At 37.5% G+C, this 20,599-nt stretch overlaps 1 protein-coding gene across 1 annotated transcript; it reads left to right on the forward strand.

Moving 5' to 3' along the window:
- Positions 1-216: 216 nt before the first annotated feature.
- On the forward strand, positions 217-1,332 carry CCER1 (coiled-coil glutamate rich protein 1). Its single transcript, XM_037147476.2, has one exon. The coding sequence runs from the start codon at positions 217-219 to the stop codon at positions 1,330-1,332; it is 1,116 nt and encodes a 371-aa protein (XP_037003371.2).
- Positions 1,333-20,599: the final 19,267 nt, after the last annotated feature.

The following is a 20,599-nucleotide window of genomic DNA, read 5'->3' on the forward strand; positions in this document are numbered from 1 at the left end:
AAGAACGGGAGATTACCGCGGATGGGCCAGTGAGCTAGCGAGCGGAGAAGAGGGGTCCCCCTGGAAAGGGGAGTCAGTGAGGATCTCAGCGGCAGGCACTTGCTGCTGTGCGGAGAGACACAGGGTGACGAGGCTCTTCAGACTGTCGAATCTGGCCAGATTTGAAGACAGTTTTTTTAGGACGTTTCAACTTGGACTTCTCGAAGCTCCTGAACCATGACCCAGACTCTCGGTAACCTGGGCAGTGGCTGGGCATCCTCCGCGCCATTTCGCACTGGGTCTTCCTGCCACCAAAGGCGCAAAGGTCCTCCGATTTACAAGCCCTGGCACCGCTATGGCCCCAAGGCCGAGAATGAGCCTCCTAGGAAACAGCCAAAGCAACAACACCACTGGGGCCACTGGTTCCAACCGCCCCAAAGTCCTTACTGGGCCATGTACTCTCACTGGGGGTGCTGGGGAGCGCCCTGGTGCCCACCTCCAATGGGATACCAGAAGCCCCCAGGGCCGGTGCAAGTGACCCGCATGTGTGGTCTGCACCCTGTCTGCCTTTGCTGTTGCTCTTGCTGGCATGGGCCCTGGAACCCGGGCTGGTTGAGGCCACCTGGCAAGAAGAAGCGGTGGGGCCGCAGGGGTGGTGGCCTGCGCCGTCACCCTCGCCGCCCCTTCAAGAAGAGCCCACCAGTGGATGGGAGAAAGCTGCCGAGGCCTGTCAACCTATACGAGTGGCAGGTGCCTGACATGCGGGTGCCCGGCTTGCAGGCGCCCCGCAACACCACCCAGTTCATCATGAACCAGATCTACGAGGACATGAGGCAGCAAGAGGAGCTAGAGCGCCAGCAGGAGGCACAGAAAGCCCAGCAGGCCCAGGAAGGGGAAAACGATGTGCCCCTCAGTGGTGGTGAGGAAGACGCGGAGCTGCCTGACACCTTGTACGGCTTTGGGCAGAACCCTCTGGCCTTTACTCCTGACCCCGAGGAAGAAAATCAGTCTTCTGCCCCACAGCTAGTGGAAGAAGAGGAGAAAAATGACGAGTGCGATGAGGAGTGTGAGGAGTGCGATGGGAAGGAGGAAGAGAGTGAGGAGGAGGATGAAGAGGCAGAGACCCAGGATGAAGAGGAGGTCGAAGAGGCTGACTATAAAGGGGAGGAAGAAAAGGAAGAGGAGGAGGAGGAAGCTGCAGAAATAGAAGAGGAGGGGCTGGAGAAGGATAAGCAGAGAGAAGAAGAGAATCATTTGACTTTGGATATGCCCTTATCATTCCTGCTGGGCGATGAAGAAGAGAGAGAACTTTATAAACTGTTCGTATTTAAGCCTGAAACAGATAATTCCTAAAGTGCTACAGGAAGCTCTCCTCATGTTACAGGATACTAACTGTTAGAAAGGGATCTGAGAAATGGAATGGAACTTATTTGAAGCTAAAATGGATTAGCAACTTATTAAAAATCTATTAAAAAGTGAGTTCCATTAATAAAAAGTGTCCATGAAAACCCCTTTTTTGGCCATGATAAAAATTTTAAAGATTGGTGTGTCTGTGTATAACTATGGGTGGAGGAAGGAGAGCTTTCAAACAATTTAATTTGATACGATTAAAGGCCAAATATTTTATTACTACGGTTTGAATGTTTTCTTTTGGTGTTTTTTCCTCTAGACATCCAAGTTTTGTTTTTAATTCTGGCAATGCTGAAAACTATTTTTATAACAAATAATTTATATGATTATATGATTTATATTATAATTTATATGATTATCTACTTAATGAGTTTGAAATCAATACGTCTTTTGACTGTATCATCCATAAGAAGGACATGTCATGCCTATTAAATATCCATCAGTTCTCTTAACATGAAAACCCAAATCATTTTAATAAAACTATTAAATTTTTTCTTGTCTATTTCCCACCTTCAGAGTTCATTTTTGAGGGGTGTATTTTGGTAGCCCCATTTGCAGTATCGGTGGCATCACTCATTTATAGTCCTTGTTCCACAGTGCTATGGATCTTCCTCAGAAGAACATGAAGTTGCTTCTGTGGAACTGGTTATCTGCCATGGCCTCAACAATCTATACCATGCATGGAGAGGAATCCCCATGGTCAGAAGTCAACTTGCACATCAAGTTAAAATCCAAGGTAACTGCAAGCAATGTAGCATAGCTTAGATTTTGCAGCCATCTTCCCAGATATATTCCTTGTCATATAAGTTCACAGGAATCATAAAGACAGTTTTTGCAAAATGGATTATTGCCCTTTTGGGGGTGGAATATTAATTTCTTGCCTAGTTTTCCCCCTTATTAAGAGAGTAAAACAAATGTGTAAGTGCAAGCTTGCATGAGCTGATTTCTAATGTCTAAACAATTACTTATGGGAAATACATCATTCAAAACAATAGCTTCTATTTATACATTTTTAGAAATAATATATGTCTTCCTGAGCACTTAATTCTCCTAACTTAAAAAAGTTTCACCCATAGCATATTTCCAGGATAGGTGGATTCCCTAGATGAAGAATTTGAGCCTGTTATTCAAAAATTGTATCTTTTAACAAACTAAGTGTACTTTGAATCATAATTTATTATTTATTTTGTGAGGACTGTATGGTGATACCTTACATGGATATTGAATTTTACTAATATATACCAGTGTATTGCAGCTTCTGGGGTGATGAGCTGTTAAAATTCTTTTTAAAAACTATTAAACTATTTCACTCCTCATTTCTTATTACTTAAATATCAGATATCTATTCAGCAATACTTCAGTAGCCAAAAGGGTGAACAGAAGAAGGAAAACTAATGCAAACAATGCAGGAATTTTTTAATGATATTAAACACCCCAAACTATAGCAGTGAATAATCAAACATTTAATTATATTCCAAGAAATAATTTTCTGCAAAATGTAATTTCTGAGTTTAAAAGTAGTTTAAAAGTGGTCACCTGTATGCTTCTTTAATGTATGCAGAGGGAATCCAAGAATTTTGCTCCTGGTCAATCCTGATTCTGGTCAATAAATCTTTATAAGGCATAGCACCAAGATACTTTATTCATGATGAATAATCACCAACTGTTAAGTATGTTCTTATTAAATCTTTTCATTTAGGACTCAATTTCTTCATAAGCACATCTGGACAGTTCTCAATTTATTTTTACAAAAGTTTCTACTTTTTACATAAAAAAATCAACATATTGTCTCTTCACACACAAGGCATTATCCACAACTCATTGTAAAGGTCATAAACATTAATAATAACTCAGGAGTTCACCCTAGTTGACATACCATTGTCCAATAAATATTTACTAAATTACTAGGGCCTACATATTGTGAAAAGTGAACCCCCTACTCTCATGTTGCTTATAGTTTAGTAGAAAAGACAAATATTAAATGGTTAGAAAAATTACTCAGAGCAACTATTGTAAAGGAAATGTACCACTTTGAAAGGATATGTCACAAGGGAAGCCAAAAGTGAAGCTGGAGGTGTTTGTTTACTACAGACAGAGGGATCCCTGTGTCTAAATGCCTGAGAGCAAGGAGGAGCTTGGTGCCTTTGAAAAACTGAGGACAGAGGACCAGAGTGTCCTAAAGGAATGGCTAATGAGAAGCAAGAGAAATAATCAAACCCAAATTATCTGTTTTTTTCTGTGCTATCTATATCTTCTGAGTGGACACCAGCAAAAATTAAAGGACAAAATTGTTATCAATGACTCTCTACCTGAACTGGTTTTTGTTTTTGTTTTTGTATTAGCTAGATACTGTTATGGTCCCTTAACTAATTCTGAAGGTTGATAAAATCATGTCAGTGGGTGAGAAGTTTGGTCATCTCAGTATGCCTATTGCCCTTTTCAGAGACCTCCCTCATATAATCCCGTAATGAAGGTGCCCTAAGTATTGTTGCTCATCATGATTGGTGAACCATAGTTGTAAACTTCCACAGAGAACCTCTGCACAGCTTGTTCAGTACAATCTGATGATTCAATAGTATCATGTTGATATAGCTTAGAATATACCCAGTCATTAGTTTTAGAGGTAAATATACATTTAAAGAAAAAATTTGAAGAATCTTTGCTATCTATTCTCAGGTGTTTTTACATGTAGAGGTTCTAATATATTCCTTTTCTAGTAACTGACCACAGATTTCTTGATTTATCTTTATTACTTTGTCTCCACAGCAAGTTAGAGACTTTTTTCTGTAAAAATATTAGCCCTCAAAGAATGGTAAATATACTTGATATTTAAAGATCAACTCAAGTCTGAATACAATTTTATAACATATGCATATGAAGACAGTAAATTCAACACAGTTAATTTCATTAAAATAAACACACAAAGTAAAATAACCAGTCCTTCCAGCTACACCAAACCTATAGCATCTGAGAAGAAAATGGCCCAAATATCACCCATATGAGTTCTGCAGCAAAGGAAAGAGTAGGATAATAAAATGGCTTCTTAAATTTCAGCAGCATAATAAAATGATGTATGCAGCTATGTTGTTTATACTTAGATTCAAATTAATACAATCACAATTGAAAATTACTCTTAATGCTTCTGAATCACTTTGGCCTTGATTGTGTGTGCATTGAAAGCAAAATCAGAATTTGTCTTTATCTTAACTGTTTTAGTACTAGCATTGTTCTGCATCTATCCAGGTCAACTGATGGAAGAAAATGAGTTTGGGCACCTGTGTGTTGTTGCTGTTGCCTGAGTAACCTGGGGTGGGAGGCTAGTGTCTCCGTTTCCTCAAATGTATCTGTCATCCTCCACTCCTTCTTAGGCATATTATGAAGACCGAATACGCAAATATTTAAGAAGAATTGGCAGTTCTGGCTGTTTTTTGTTTTTAGATTGGTTGCTGTCCTTCTTACTATTGTACGGGGAGGTGAAGCATGTCTTCCTATGCCTCCAGAATCTTAAAAGCAGTCAAAGAAAAGAAGAGAGTTACCTGCAAAGGAGTTCCCAAAAGACTGGGAGCTGATTTCTCAGGAGAAACTGAAGGGAAGAAAGGACTGACAAGAAGTATTCAAAGTGATGAAAAGCAAGGACCTACAGCCAAGATTACTCTATCTAGCAAAGCTATCATTTAGAATGGAAAAGCAGATAAAGTGCTTCCCAAACAAGGTAAAGTTAAAAGCTCATCATCACTAAGCCCTTATTATACAAAATGTTAAAGGGACTTATCTAAGAAAAAGAATATGATCAAAATATAAATAGTAAAATGATAACAAACCCACAACTATCAACAACTGAACCTAAAACAAACAAACAAAAAACCCTAAGCAAACAACTACAACAATAAAAGAATCACAGAATCCAGATCACATGAAGGGTTATCAGAAGGGAGGGGAAAAGGAGGAGAATGGGGGGGAAGATACAGGGAATATGAAGCATAAATAGTAGGTATAAAACAGACATGGGGAGGTTAGGAATAGTATAGGAAATGGAGAAACCAAAGAACTTATGTATATGACCCATGGGCATGAACTAAGGAGAGGGGTAATTGCTGGAGGGAATAGGGTACTGGATGGATGGAGGGGCAAGGGCACAGGGGAAAAACGGGATGATTGTAATAGCATATTCAATAAAATATGCTTTAAAATTTTAAAATATTGCATTACAGATTGAACTCACTGTTAATCATTATGTACTAAACTACATTTTATAACTAAAATTATCACCTCAATTTCTAAACATGAGATCAGTCTAAATTCATTAACAAGGTTCAGAAAAATCTCATCTCTGCAATTCTTTTGGACTGAGATATCCAATTATTTACCTGTTACCAGTGAACTAATAGTGAACCTACTTATTCTTGAAATTTAGTTTTAGCTTCTGGTAAAATAGTGTGCGAATACGGTGGTCTGGTGCCTTGATATTGACATCAGCAATGATGGTATCATCTGAGAGTTTACAAGAAATGCAGATGCACTAGCTCTAATTTAGACCTACTGAGTTAGAATCTACCTTGTAGCAAGTGATACATACATACATTAAAGACCTATAAGCTCTGTGGTTTAGGGGTTAGATGCATTTCAGACCCCTGATAAGAATTTTAGGTTGTACATTGTGGTTTGTGGATTTAAAACTTTCATTATTTATTACTTTAGTGTTCTCAAGAATGTTATTGACATTTTTGGCTTCTCATCTGTAATATTTACCTCTTGAGATTAAATGAGATTATGAATATTTAATGAACAAATACTTAGCTAGTACTCAGAGCAGTGATAGTCAATACTTACCAGTTATATCAAGTATTCAATAATACACACATGAGACCATTGACCTGTGCTTAGAATAACCATAAATGTAAAATATCACAAGATAGCAAATGATTCATTAACTTTACTTTGTTTGTCTTGAATAACTGCAAGCATATCAACTCCTTTGAGCTGCACATATCATCGTGCAGACTATAAGAATTAATTAAATCTTTGGAGCTGGATTCATCTTCAAAGTATACTTTTTGGTCTTTATTTCCTCCACCCTCTGCCAGTAAATGATGTTTCCTTTCTACCCATGGTTGATGTTAATACCTTAATGGCTAGTGCTAGGTATTACCCATTCAAGTCAGGGTTACTCTTTACCATATGGGCAATGGATATTAGAATGCAACATTTCGGAATCAAAATACATGTATCATATTGCTTAAAATAAAAAGTTCTGTCTTATGTTATACCCCAAAATATTTAAAATTCCAGTAAATATTAAATACCTACTATAAGCCACCTATGAAGAATAATTCAAAACAGCTATTCAAAACATAGACCTAAGATTTAAAAAAATATATGAGCATATGCAAGATTCTTAGCATACATTATCACATTTAAATATAACCACCCTGTGAACTAATGCTTTACATTCCTTTTACAGATGAAGGAACTGAAATGCAAAGAAGTAAATTGGGGACTCGAGTCCTCTGTTTTGAGTTCAAAGTCATGAATACAGATTATTGGAACATATCTCTCTGTTGTATTATTTAAAACAACCTGTCTAGTAGCAAAATTTTCTTCAGAAGCTTGACCTGAGTTCCAAGGAGGGTTGGCACAAGGACAGTCTTTTCAATGTGTGGTTGGTAATAATGACAGCTAAGAAAGAGATACTGGTATTATTGTCTCAATTATAACCCTTAGTAGTAGTTTTATAGTTGATATAAGTCATATGATCACAATCTGACAACTTGTTTCATAGTATATGTATACAAATATACATATATTTGGTGGCAAAAAACCTAAGCACAATAAATTAGTCTAAGATGCTGTTGTGTTACTTCTTATCTATACTTAAACTAACATCAAATTTTTTCTTTAGAAAATTTTAGAATAATTTTTAGCTAATTTTATAAGTGTGTAAGATGATTGGATATAATTTGGAATAATGCCACATTATTGAAGGTTCTAACTTATGTTATACCTAAAGATGAAATATTAGTATTGCTATCTTCTGATGTTTCTATATGGCATTTGAATTCTTTATAGTGATTTATATTTCTATTATAAAATATTTGAGTAGTCTCTCATATGAATACATTTAGATTTTTAGCATGCCATTTTTAGTTCTAGTAATTTAAGACATTAACTGGTGTTAATTTACCAGCTTTCACAATAGTCACTATTAGAATAGACATTTCATATAACATTTAGCATTAAATAGCACTATCAAAAGCAATAATAAAATGCTGCTCCATATAATTGTATCTTTTTTAGATTTCCATAGGTTGTAGCATTATCTTGAGCTGAGAGATTATAATATAAAACGGCAAGCTGAGGTCAATAACAAGTGGCTCTATACTTTTTCCCCAGTCAATATTCACCTTTTTTTTCTTAAAAATGAATATTTAATGCCTTTCTTTTCTTAAAAAAGTTTTGTGAATTCCACACTATTTCATACAATAAACTTATGATCTCAAGGTATATACTGGCACAAATATTTAATGCAAAATAAAATTGATAAAACTAACTTTTCTTTCATTTCCTGACTTTATATTTTGCCTTCTTATGCAGAACTACATACTCTGCAGCCAATAATGTACAGGTGCTACCTAGCGACAAAGGTAAAACATTGAAATGTGAACTGATGGACATGGTGCTCCTGTTCTATTTAAACATGCATTTTGTGGGGGGCAAACAATACATTAACACATATAAAGGGCATACTATAAAAGCATTAGCACAACCACCATATCATGATACTTATATTATTTATTTGAATGTGTTGTCATATACCTTGGTTTTTAATATGTTTCTGAGTTATGAGACTAAGCCATAAATATAAATTTTCAAAGTTTGTAAAGAAAAGAGGGAAAATAAAGTTACTATTGTCCTTGGATTTTACACAAATTGTTATATTTATATGGTTATAATTATCAGTACAACCATAATTATAATATAATCATAATATAATACTATTGATAATAGTTTATCTAAATGTATGCCTATAATAAATCTATTTTGAATTCATTTTGACATTAACACCACTGACATTAGCAGTCGGCACAGACAGTATATTATATGTTTACTATCTACAGCAGAGAAGATAACATATTTGGACTTTATATGCTAAAGTTTTAAATCCAAACTGCTGAACTAAATAATTCTTAATAGTTTAACCCTGAGAAATAAAAATGAAAATATGTGTTCACTGGTCTAATTTTAAATGCAGTACCTGTGATAGTCAGTTACCTTCTAGGACTGGAGCATCACTTGCTTTACTAATGATCACTGCCACTATTTAGAGCACAACTTGTTAGGGGAAGAGACAAACCTGCTTATTTATTGCTTTGATATCCACCAAATAATTAATATCTTCATTACTGACCTATTTCCAGTTATTCCCAGCTGCTTAACCACTTCTACTGGACATATAAATCAGTGGTGAGGGCTGGCTCTGCCTTAGCCTGAGAGGCAGCTTCCACATTCACAATTTCTCAGTCATGCATTCATCAGTTGCTCCAGAGCACCTTTAAAAGGGTAGGTACTCCAGCTTTGTACTTTCCTTCATACTCACTTTACCAATAATTTCATTATCATATCTGTGGTTCTCTTCTACCTAGAAAATTTCATAGAGCAAGGGAATAATTTTCTATTTTTAGTACAGAGTCGTGCACCTAAGAAGCTCTCAATAAACATTTTAATGTTTTACCAAATGAATGAAACTATAAAGTGGATAAAGTAAATCAATGAAATTAATTACGATTAGTAAGTAGTTCTAAGAGGAAAGAATTGTGACTTATCCATGATGTGTAACCTAAAACCAGTTTCAGTAGAAAAGCCCAGCAAAGAATGAGCAAGGAAGGAACTGTTAGAGAGCAAGTACCCAAGCACAGCTCTTGCACCCTGAACTCTTACTCAATACACAGGCCCTTGTGGATAGACAAATCATAGAAAAACTGAACACATCATCCTTCACTGTAACAAGGCTTCAACTTTCTGGACCACAGAATCATGAATATGAATTCAGTTAATAATAATAGCAATGACTCTCCTGTTAAAGTGCATCTGAACATACATTTTAAGTTTATTATAATTCTACAAAGTACCTGGTTTAGAAATTTAATACAGCCAACATTTATTTTACTCCATTTTTAAACTATTACTTGCCAAGATCCATGCCAGGACCTGTGCTGAGCACATGTGCTTAGTTCACCAATGAGAAAGCCAATGATAACGGCTTGGACAACTTACCACAGGTGCACAGCTAATGGGTGCCAGAGGTTGGAAGCCTGTTTCCTTATATCATTAACTCTACTCGGTGAAATGCAGGGCAGTATAATGAAATTTTAATTTCTGTTCAGATTAGTCAAGGACATAATGGAGTTGATATCCAAAGTCAAACTTTTACAGCCATACTGCATGGTAGTGCTGTCCCGGAGAAAAGCTGAGTCTCATTAATTGGTGTCCAGAGGTTTTGTGATAAATTATTTATGGGGTGAAAAGGTTTAAAGAGGGAAAAGAAGCAGAGTAAAAAACTATACTAGAATATTCACACCATTAGAGCAATTTCCTGGCCCTTTCACCTTTCTTCTAAGGTGAAAGTATAAAGCCCATTCTGATTGCAGAATTCTTAATTCTCTAAATGAGGAATCCGCTGCCACTAATGGAAGGTGGGTGGAAATGGAAAACCACTCACTACTGGCAGAAGAGCCCCAGGGCTGCTACATGGCTGTCAGTTAGAAAAATAAATTAAATATGGTTTAAAAAATAATAGCAGGAGCCAGCATCAGGAGGTCATCTGGGTATAATGAAGAGTCCAAGTGTAAAAGCTGAGAAAAGTTTGCCAAAAGGAAAATATCAGAAATTAGAGTAAGAATCTAAACAGGAAACATAGACAAAACTTAATAGAAAAATAAGAACATGTAATGTGTTACAACTCCTTATCATCAGACTCAGACGAGGACTTTAAATTTTGGTGTACTCAAACCCTACTTTTTTCAAAATAGTTTCTACTGGTCAGTGACATGTGCATGGTCTGTGTAGCTTAAGCTTCTCTTACATTAAACCTCACCACTCCTTTGGTTTAAGACAATGTTTTCCCTTAAGAATCAACCATTAAATTCTGCATATATTAGGAAAGAGTTGGCAATTAAAAAGCCCCATGAATATTTTACTGTGTATTTGTTTATCCAGTTTAGTAAAGTTGTTGACTGAGAAGGGGAAAAGAAAAAGAGCCCATAAGGAATAGAACAGGGTGAGATTTAATGAGGGTCCAATGTGGTGACTCATTGTTGGTAGAGGCTACAGGGATGAAAGCAACTGGTCCAGATTACATATACCAACAAATCCACAAAGACTTTGCTAAAGTCCTTCAGGTCCAGTGTGTTTCAAAATGTATATATTATTTTAGAATTTAAGATGTTCCTTATTATTAGTCATTTTTATATGAAAACTACAGGACAACAAAGTTCAGACTCACACAGCTACTTTGCAAATAGAAGATATTCAGTGCTTGTTGAATTTGACATAACTTAGGGTGTTGGGAACTGCTCTGCCTGATTTCAGGAATTGCAACCATTTAAGGCTGAGTGTTGTGACTTCCAGAATGTGAGCCACTGAGGAGACAAGGCTCGTCTCTGGCAGCAGATGCTGCCCCTGCTTCATCTCCGTGCCCCCAAAGTATGGTCGGATGGTCAGAGACAAGTGAGACCCCTCAGAGGAGGGGCAACCTAGGCCAGACACAATCACTTGGGAAGCCATCATGGAAGGACTTGGGGGGCTGTGACAAAGAGGGAGTGATGGACCCTCGCCCCCCAGCTATTCTGACAAAGCCTGAGTCCCCAGGTCCTCTGGGAGAAGCACTTCCTGGCTCTAATCCACTTAAGCCTAAAAACTTATGATGGGGAAGGCGGTGCAAGCCTTGTGCTGGGAATGGCGGGCTCCCTGGGTAATTAGGCCTGAGAAGGAATATGTGAAACCCTGTGAGACCTGCTTTGTTTAAGAATGCTTTTAGTTAGATGCTAAGGGCCCAAGCAGAAAAAGAGTTTATGTTCCCAAAGTTCTGTAGCCTCTTAGTTGACAGGCCCTGATTTAGAAGAAGCCCTAATGGTTCTTTGTATACTATCTACTGTTTACTGATCAACAATGATTAATAAACCTATACCTGAACTCCTGTGCAAAAATTCCCAATAAAAAGCCTGACTAGGCAAGGGTTGGGGCACTCTCTCTTCCCTAATGAGAGAGTTGCCCGGTTGCTCCAAGCCACTGTCTCCTTGAGAGGGTGGCGAGGCTGTTCTGAGGCCCTTGAGGGAGTAGCCTTGCCAGCCCTTTTCCTCCATAGGACACGGTAGATTGTGAATTTGTCTCATGTCTCATCCATGACGCCATGAGCACTGCTGGTCAGTGCACGTGTCATTAGGGGTATTACATGTGGACTGCTAAGCAATTTAAAGGATTTTTAAGGCAGTAATCAAAAGTCAAGTTTACTTATCCAAGTAGATAAATTCATAATTCATCTTAATACATCTTAGAATTTTTTATCCTATTCCCAAATATATGACCGAATCCCAAAATTATATATGCAAGTAAATTACATAAAAGCATATATATGTATATATAAGTATATATGTATATATATATAAAATTTCATATGACAAAATAGTTCTCTTTGGTGTTTTACTATTCAGTAATTACCTATGAAGATATTTAGGCTAGTAGTCATCTAAAAAGCAATGAGAATAATATGCTCATCTTTGCCTTATAATTACTAATTATGCCTCGTACAGTAGATTAACATCTTAATTTTATGTTATTCTCTTTGTAAGAGAGTGGTACATTTCATAAACATACACTTAAAGCAGGGGTAAGATCCACTTGTGAGGCCATTCATTCATTCATTCATTCACTCACTCATGGTATCGTGTAGGGGAAACTTTGCTCACAAGTCCCCCAGTCCACCAGGGATGAAAATAAAACTACCAAGACATGATCTGCTTGGGGAGAAGAGGTGTTCAGTCTCTCAAAGGAGAAGGACCAAGATCCCCTTCCTCAATGGCTTTTATTAGGTTCATAACACACAGGAATACAGGTAAAGCTCATCAATCAATGCCAGGGAGCAAGGATCAAACAGTAGATAACATTTCAAAGAAATCTAAGGGCTTAATCTGAGTCAGTGTCTGTCAGGTAGGGGGGCTGCAGAAACTTTGGGAGACATACTCATTTCCTGCTTGGACCCTTATCATATGAATGAAAGCATTCTTAGCAAAGCAGGTTTCACAGGACTTTATGAATTCTTATGCCTGATCACCCCAGAACCTGCTCTAGCTGGCAAAAAGCTGCACTGCCTCCCCCATCACAGGTTTTCAGGCTTAAGGGGATTAGAGCCAGGAAGCGCTCCTTCTCCTAGATGGAAATGGGGACTCAGGCTTTGTCAGAATAGCTGGGGGGCGAGGGTCCATCACTCCCTCTTTGCTGCAGTCCCCCAAGTCCTTCCTTGAGGGCCTCCCAAGTGATTGTGTCTGGCTTAGGTTGCCCCCCCTCTGAGGGACTGTACCTGTCATTGACTAACCAACCAAGCATTGGAGGCAGGGGATGAAGCAGAAGCAGTGCTTCTGCCAGACATAATAAGCTTTGTCTCCTTAGTGGCTCACAGTCTGGAGGTCGCTCACTCAGCCTTATCCATGGGGGGTGGTTACAACTCCTGAAACCAGGCAGAGCAGTTCCCAACAGTATTATATGTTTCTACTATATGCCAGGCATTATTTTAAGTATTATAGATACATCTAAGAATTACACTCAAAGTATTTAACTATGGGTACCTTGGGTACTAATTAATCAGCACTGACACTGATGAAAGAACACCCTGGAAATGACTGCATATACAATGTAATCTATGCCCCTATTTGGTGAGGGAGATTGATTAGTCAATAGGCAGTCACAAAATAGTATGAAAATTGATCTAAAATGGTAAACACAGAACAATGAAACTTCTTCAAATAATCCATGAAGTTATTTTCCACCTGTTTATAGCCTGCTCCATAATTCTTGATTCATTAAAAAGCCATAATCCAGAGGCACATAAATAACCAAAAATTGCTACTTCATGACATGTGATTAATTTTAAATCATTGTAAGGAACTTTTTAGAAGAGTTAACTTTTAAAGTTAGTAACTTTTAAATACAGAATATAAATTTTTTCATAGTTGCTCGTTCATTTAAACCTACCTTAAATATTTGTGTTTTCTTTCAAGTTCCTATATTTTTAACATAACATGTAAAAGTTACTACATGGATTATATTTTATGTTAAATATGCTTTCATAAAATGTAAGGATTGTATAAGACATCGGTCAGATATCTAAGAAATTAAAGCAAAGACAAATAGCCATTTTTACCTGAACAAACCAAATAATCTCTCACTCCATCTCTCACTAGTGCTCTGATAAAAGGCACTAGTCAGAAGTGCTTAGCTCTGACACGTGTGGCTCAGTGGGTTGGGCATCCTTCTGCAGAGGGAAGATCACTTCTTAGCTTCCAGATCAGGGCACATGGCTGGGGTTGTGAGTTCAGTACGAGAAGCAAACAAAGGAGCAAATGATCGATGTTGCTCTCTTTCTCCCTCACTTCTCTCTCTAAAAGTAAATAAAATCTTTAAAAGGAAACAAATGCAGAGAGAGTTTTAGGAGCAATGTTTTTCTCCTTATTTCTAGGACTTACCCATATTTTTCAGACCATAAAACACACCTAGGTCTTAGAGGAGGAAAACAGAAAAAAAATTGAAGCAAAAAGTGTAAAATATTTAATAACATACATAACATAATATTTAACCAATGTAAATGTAAACAAAACTCAACAGCAGCATTAACAACCACTATTCCTCCCAAATTTGAAGGGGGAAATGTGTGTTTTATAGTCCAAAAATACGGTAAGTAGAAATTTCTTTGTGTGTTAGTCTCTCAAATATTTTCAAGGTACTAGTTAAAGTTACCGATTATTTTTGAGTGAAATAACTTACTCAAAGTGTAATTTTTATCCCTGTAATAAAATGGCAGGATGTATGTTTTCTAAAGATATTTCTAGACATGGAAGAAAAAATAGAAGTCAAGCCCTAATTTATAAACAAAAGCTATAAGCAGTTCTAATGATACTTAGAATAAAAAAATTCACAAACACATATCCTAAGCTCACTAGTTACTATGTTTTCCTAGATGACCCACATCATTTACTGAAATGTGAGAGCATTTTACATGTTTTTCCTCTTAAGTGTATCATTAGGAACAGTATTATGCAACGTGTGGTGCATTGCAGATGTTGCTTTGACTTGTGATTTCCCCTAGGTGGCGACCTTCTCAAAGAAGAAATGTCATCATCTCCACCTAAGAGAATTAAGCTAGGCTAGCATGGGCAACAAATACTTATTCTCACCTTACTTAAGCTACTATTCTCGTAGGAGGGGTGGCCAGTGGGGGAGAAGAAACAATGATTTTAAATTCTGTCTCCAAAATATTGCAAAATTGAAGAGATGGATACCTACTTTAAACATGTAAATACATATTTGAGAAAAGACGTTTCAAAAACATTTGTTTGAGTTAAGCTGGCATGTTGGTTAATTATGCAGGAGACAAATGTTTTACACACATTTTAGTTTCTGGGCTGCTTATAGTTTCTTTTATAAAACCCTGACATTATTATTTAATAAAATGCTTCACTGATCTCTTTAGTAATTTTTTTCACAGGTGCTCTTTTGTGAGTATTTCACCGGTAAATGAGGGAAGGTGAGTAACTAGGGTGAAGCTCCCTTAGATTTTAGATGTTCCCACAATATATTTTAAAAGAGAAAGAGACAATAGTATAAAAAAAAGGATTAGAGTACTTAGTTGTAGGTGAGTGACATGGATAAAAATATTCTAAAATTCAGAAAGATAGGACATTTTCTTTCTCTGCCCACGTTCTTCTTATCCTAACATCTAGCATCTAAGATGCTCAACCATTCACACTTACATTTGCACATATAAACTTAGCTTTCTTCTATTTTGGAATTCCATTTTTTTTTGGTTTTGTTTTGCTTGTGTTTAAGTTTTTCATTATTCTACCCTAATGTTTAACCTTCAAGAGATGCTGGACTGACAGTTATGAAACAGGTGTCCAGCATCAATCTCCTATGCCATCAGAATAAGTTGAAGTATTCTAGAATCCTTCAAAGTGAACAGATATAGAATTAAAATACCAATTAATATTTACATAGCTCTTTGCAAGGCAATTTAATATGTATTATGTACTTTGACACTTTTACAACCTGGAATAGTCAGAAAGCAGCAACTTCCATCATCCCCATTTTACAGGTAAATCTTGAAAAAAAGGAAAAGGAAGAAAAAAAAAGAAAGAGAGAGAGAGAAAGAAAGAAAGAAAGAAAGAGAGAGAGAGAGAGAGAGAGAGAGAGAGAAAGAAAGAAAGAAAGAAAGAAAGAAAGAAAGAAAGAAAGAAAGAAAGAAAGAAAGAAAGAAAGAAAGAAAGAAAGAAAGAAAGAAAAGACAAGACCTTTAATTAGGATAAACCAGTAAAGTTTCAGCCAAAACTGAAAAGACATGACTCAAAGTGTTTCTTTTTCTATGTAAGCTTGATAGGTTTTGGCTGTATCCAGCTCTTCACAATAAGACCCAAATTCTGTCTCCATGGACTTTCCTTGACTTTGACCTGCCCACACATAACATTAATGTACTGCTGTATTTAACAAGAGAAGGAGTTTGAAAATTCAAGTGAAGTTTCTCTGACTAAATAGCCCCTGGAAAAAGAGTTATTGAACCACTTTATAAGAACCTCTCATTTTTTGGTGCCCTGAGCAGAGGCCATCGACAATAAAGTAAAGGAACACAGTACTTGTATCGAAACTTTTGCCAGAGTCCAATTGGATCTTTGACAGAGTACTTTCCATGTCTTCCGCAATGTCATCCTTGGCCACTACTCAAAATGCAAAGTCCATCGTCCTGTCCCCTGTTATCTCAGTTCATCAATCCATTCTCCCCCGTAGTCTCACTGGGCGCCCCTCTCTAACTGCTCTCTGCAGAATTCTTCTCCTCCTACAGTGCCTACCCTGTTACCTGTGGAAACCTCCAGTCAGGGCCAGCTACACAATTTGTAGGGCCCTGTGCAAAATATAAATGTGGGCTCCCTGGTGTAAAACACAGGGTTGGGGGGAAGATTTTTCTTTATCCTGTGGTCTCTTCCTAAACCAGTCACAGCAGTATTTAAACATTTAATGTCATCCTCTCTCCGGGGAGAGGCGAGTTCTGCCCCTGCCCCTCATAGGAGCCCAGTGTGGGGCTTGCATTCCCGAGTCCCTGTTGCCCCCCAAGCCTTTGTCTAGTGCCCTGCTGGGGACAGCAGCAGTTGCTGGCACTTTGGGGTGTGGGGCAGAGGTGGCTGAAGTCTTGTCCAGGGAGACAGTGAGGTGAGAGGTGAGGCTCTCAGCCCCTGCTCTCATTCTCCATTGTCCCAACAGATATCACTTTAAAAACACAAATTCAAAAATTAAAATTAATAAGAATTTCAAGGTGATGTTCACAGTTCATAAAGCCCTGAGTGTGGAGTCCCCTTGTGAGAGTAAGTCCCTTTCTGAGAGCACAGGGGGCACCCTCAGGAGCTGGGCACCCTCAGGAGCTGTTTCCTGCCCCACCATAGGAAACAGCTTTCCCAGCATTTTCAACCTTTTCCCAGTCAGAACCTCAGGCTTCATGAAATCTGGTTCTCTCCTCTAAGGAACTTGGCTTTCTTTGAAGCTCCCTGACTGAGCATGCACTGCTTATTCTCTCACATTCGTAGGAAGTGGAATGAGACTGGGAGGCATAATCCAGCTCCACTTCTATACCATTATTCTTTCAAACTTATGCAAGGTTCACATCATGACTATGACCTTAGCCTTTCTACCCAACTCTTTTTCATCTACCAGACTGCTGTACATTATCCACTTTCCACTAATCATTTTATTGCCTCCAGAGCACAAACTTCCTCTCTACCACCATTCTCCCAGCTATGTTGGAAACTCAGATGACAAATTGCTATTTCTCAGGTGGTTCACCTTATCCCCACTGGCCTTCAAATTTCCCTCAGTCACTTGATTTTCTCATAATATCCTTGGACTTCTCATAACCAGGAACCACTAGACCAATGATATTTTACATTTAAACTCCCTTTTCTTTGGCCATTTTCTTCTCTTATTCTGTTCTCTATCCCCCCTATTCTCATAAAGACTGACATAATGTTTTAGGAGAGAAGAAAAGATTCATTAGATGCAGTAGAAATAAGTTTTGATTTTGTCTTGAGAGTTTTAAATTGTCCTGTATCAAGTTATACCATGTCTTATACTTCACAACTTTTGTATTGATGTCACGTATTTTTGACAGTATCATATTTCCTACTGTTTTACTCCAATTCTAGAACGCACTTTCTTCTCCAGTCTCCATCCTGCCAGCTCTTCATGCAGGCTTACCATACACTCTTCGTGACCTCTTTGAGACTCTCAGGCTCTGCAACACATTTTCCTTTTACTCTGCCAAGTCTTTTCTGGCTTTATTTTAATCAGTAATATGTCTAAATTTCATGATTACTTTACTTGCTTTTTGAAACTATCCTCCAGCCCTGGGTTTTTCCATTAAAACAGCTTCAAAAACCATAGACACTGGATCAATGGCAATGATCAAAAATGGTACTAACCTTTGCATGCTTCACATTTCCTTCAGTGTCATCTTCACCATGATCTTATGAGGTGAAGGTAATTACTCCTAATTTACAAATAGGGAAATTGAAGATCAGCAAGTTTCATCAACTTTTCCATGTTATTTCTGAAGTTAGAATCTATGATTTTAAAAATTTTGTCTGTGAAAATATCATCCAGAGAACTTGTTGAGATTTCTGAGTCTCATCTCACAGATTCTGCCTTGGGAGCATTTGTAAGTGGGATAGTAATATGCACGCTTAAGAAGCTCCCAGGATAATTCTGACTGTGAGGCTCATTTGAGGGGCATTTGGACTTTCCCTGGTAGAAGGAGATTGTCTGGAGCAAGGAGGCAGCTTGGGAAGCCCTCATTTTCCTTTTGGGCCCTGCAGTCCTATCTCTGTTGACTCTTGTGAAGCAAGTGCAATTACAATCATCTGTGTCTAAAACCAAATTGATTTTGAAAAATAAATCGTGTGATGAGTAACATAGAATATGCTCTTCATCAACTGTATCAAAAATAGTTGTATTTAAGCTATCAGATCAACTTGGAGGTACAGGCTTATTTCTTAGCAATCCTAAAGCTTTTTCTTTTTTAAAAAATGATTTATGTTTTTACTGATTTGGATTGTTGTGAGTTTTAATAAAATTTTTCAACAACCCCATAACATATGGATATACTTCTAGTTCTGACCATTAGAAAATAAAACATGTAGAGACATGCACTGACTTTTCTGTATAATTATTCACATAGTGGCTATGAGTAAGAAGAACAACATCATAAAACTCATTGTAATGAAATCTTACTTAAAAATAATATAAACATGTGACTTTAAATATATTGATAGAAGAAACAGGCAGCATTTTGTTTTTTGTTTAATAACCTGTGATTTTTCTGGTTTATTAATAACATATGTGTTGTAAAGACTACTGCCCTTGAAAGTCTGGGATTCTGCATGGATTACAGGGACTTTCACTCTTCTGCAACCCTTATACTTGCATATAAACTTGATTTAATTGTATTCATTGTATTCAAAAGTCTTGAGTGTATCTAAAATGTTATATTTGACTCTGTTTTTTCTTGTCTGTGGCTCCTTTATTTGATATAGACAGCTGGGACAGCATATGTTTCTTTAAAAGAAACCTTTAAAATTTAAAATTTGGAGAACACGCTTTTAAAATTCATCAAAAAGTAAGGATGCACTTTGCTTCTCATGAAACTTATTAGTTATCTGGAAGAATTCAAATATCAACATACAGGAAGCCTCACTCTACATTTGAAGGTGCCCTATAATAGAATTAAGTCCAGAGATGTTTCATTAACTTTTACCATAACTTCATGTAAATCACTTAAATTAACGACATTGTGTGTCTTTATTTAAAAGTCAAAGTTAATAATGCTCGCCTTAGACTAGTTTTTAAAGATTGAATGCAGTGATGAAAGTAAAAACTCATCGATGAATGTGGGAGGCAAGAGGAGGGAGAAGCAGTGTTCACTGGGCACCCCTTGTGTTCTGGGCCCCATGCCAAGCACATCACAAATGTATTTTAAATTTAATCCTCATAATTCACTCAGTAGAGTAGATGTATTATCCCATATGTTAAGGAAAGGATACTAAGGCTCTAAGAAATTAGTGGTTTGCTTAAGGCCACAAAGTAAATCAGGGAGCCTTGATTAGCAAATTCCTTCGGTTCCACTTTCCAAATCCAATCACTTCTCATCACCTCCATTATTACCACCTTGGTGCAAGTTACCACCAGTTCTTCCCAGGAAAATTATAATAGCTTAACTCTACCCTATTTTTGACTTTGTCTCCCTATAGTTTGTTCTTACCAGGTAAGAGGGAAACTTCTTAAAATGTATCACATCATTCACACCTCAGCACAAAATCCTCAGGGAATGTGCTAACTCATTCAGAATAAATGCCAATGTCCTTGAGGCAGGGGTGTCAAACTCATTTTCCCAGGTGTGGGGGGGAGGTGTACATCAGCCTGGAGGTTTCCATCAAAGGGTCCAATGTAATTTTAGAACTATATAAATGTAACTACTCCTTAACAGTTAAGTGAGAGCTTGGCACTGCTGCCAGGTAGAAACAAGGTACCGCGTAGAATAAAACAAGGTGGAAGGCCGGATTTGGTCCTCAGGCCTTGTGTTTGCCACCTGTGCCTTAAGGAGTCATAGAGCCTTTGTATTATCTGAGCTCTTAACTTGTATTACTTCTCTAGCTTTGATCTCTTAACATTCTGTCCTTCGCAGGCTGCATCCAGCTACACTGGCTATGGCAAGTTGCACCCCTCCACTTAATCTTGCAGTTCCTCAAACTCTGCTGCCATGCTCCTTCTTGGAAGCTTTTGCAGGGGATTATTCTCTGAACAAAAATCATCTTATCTTTTTCTAGCTGGCTCTATGTATCTCCTCATGTCTTTCAAATCTTGCTCAAATGTCACCTTAATGAAGCTTTACCTAAATTGCCTCCTACTG

Source organism: Artibeus jamaicensis, unplaced genomic scaffold, assembly GCF_021234435.1.
Source record: "Artibeus jamaicensis isolate MK-2021 breed Jamaican fruit bat unplaced genomic scaffold, CSHL_Jam_final scaffold_584, whole genome shotgun sequence".
NCBI lineage: Eukaryota > Metazoa > Chordata > Mammalia > Chiroptera > Phyllostomidae > Artibeus > Artibeus jamaicensis.

Coding starts and splice junctions, on each gene's coding strand:
- CCER1 (XM_037147476.2), top strand. CDS start 217: ATGACCCAGACTCTCGGTAACCTGGGCAGTGGCTGGGCATCCTCCGCG.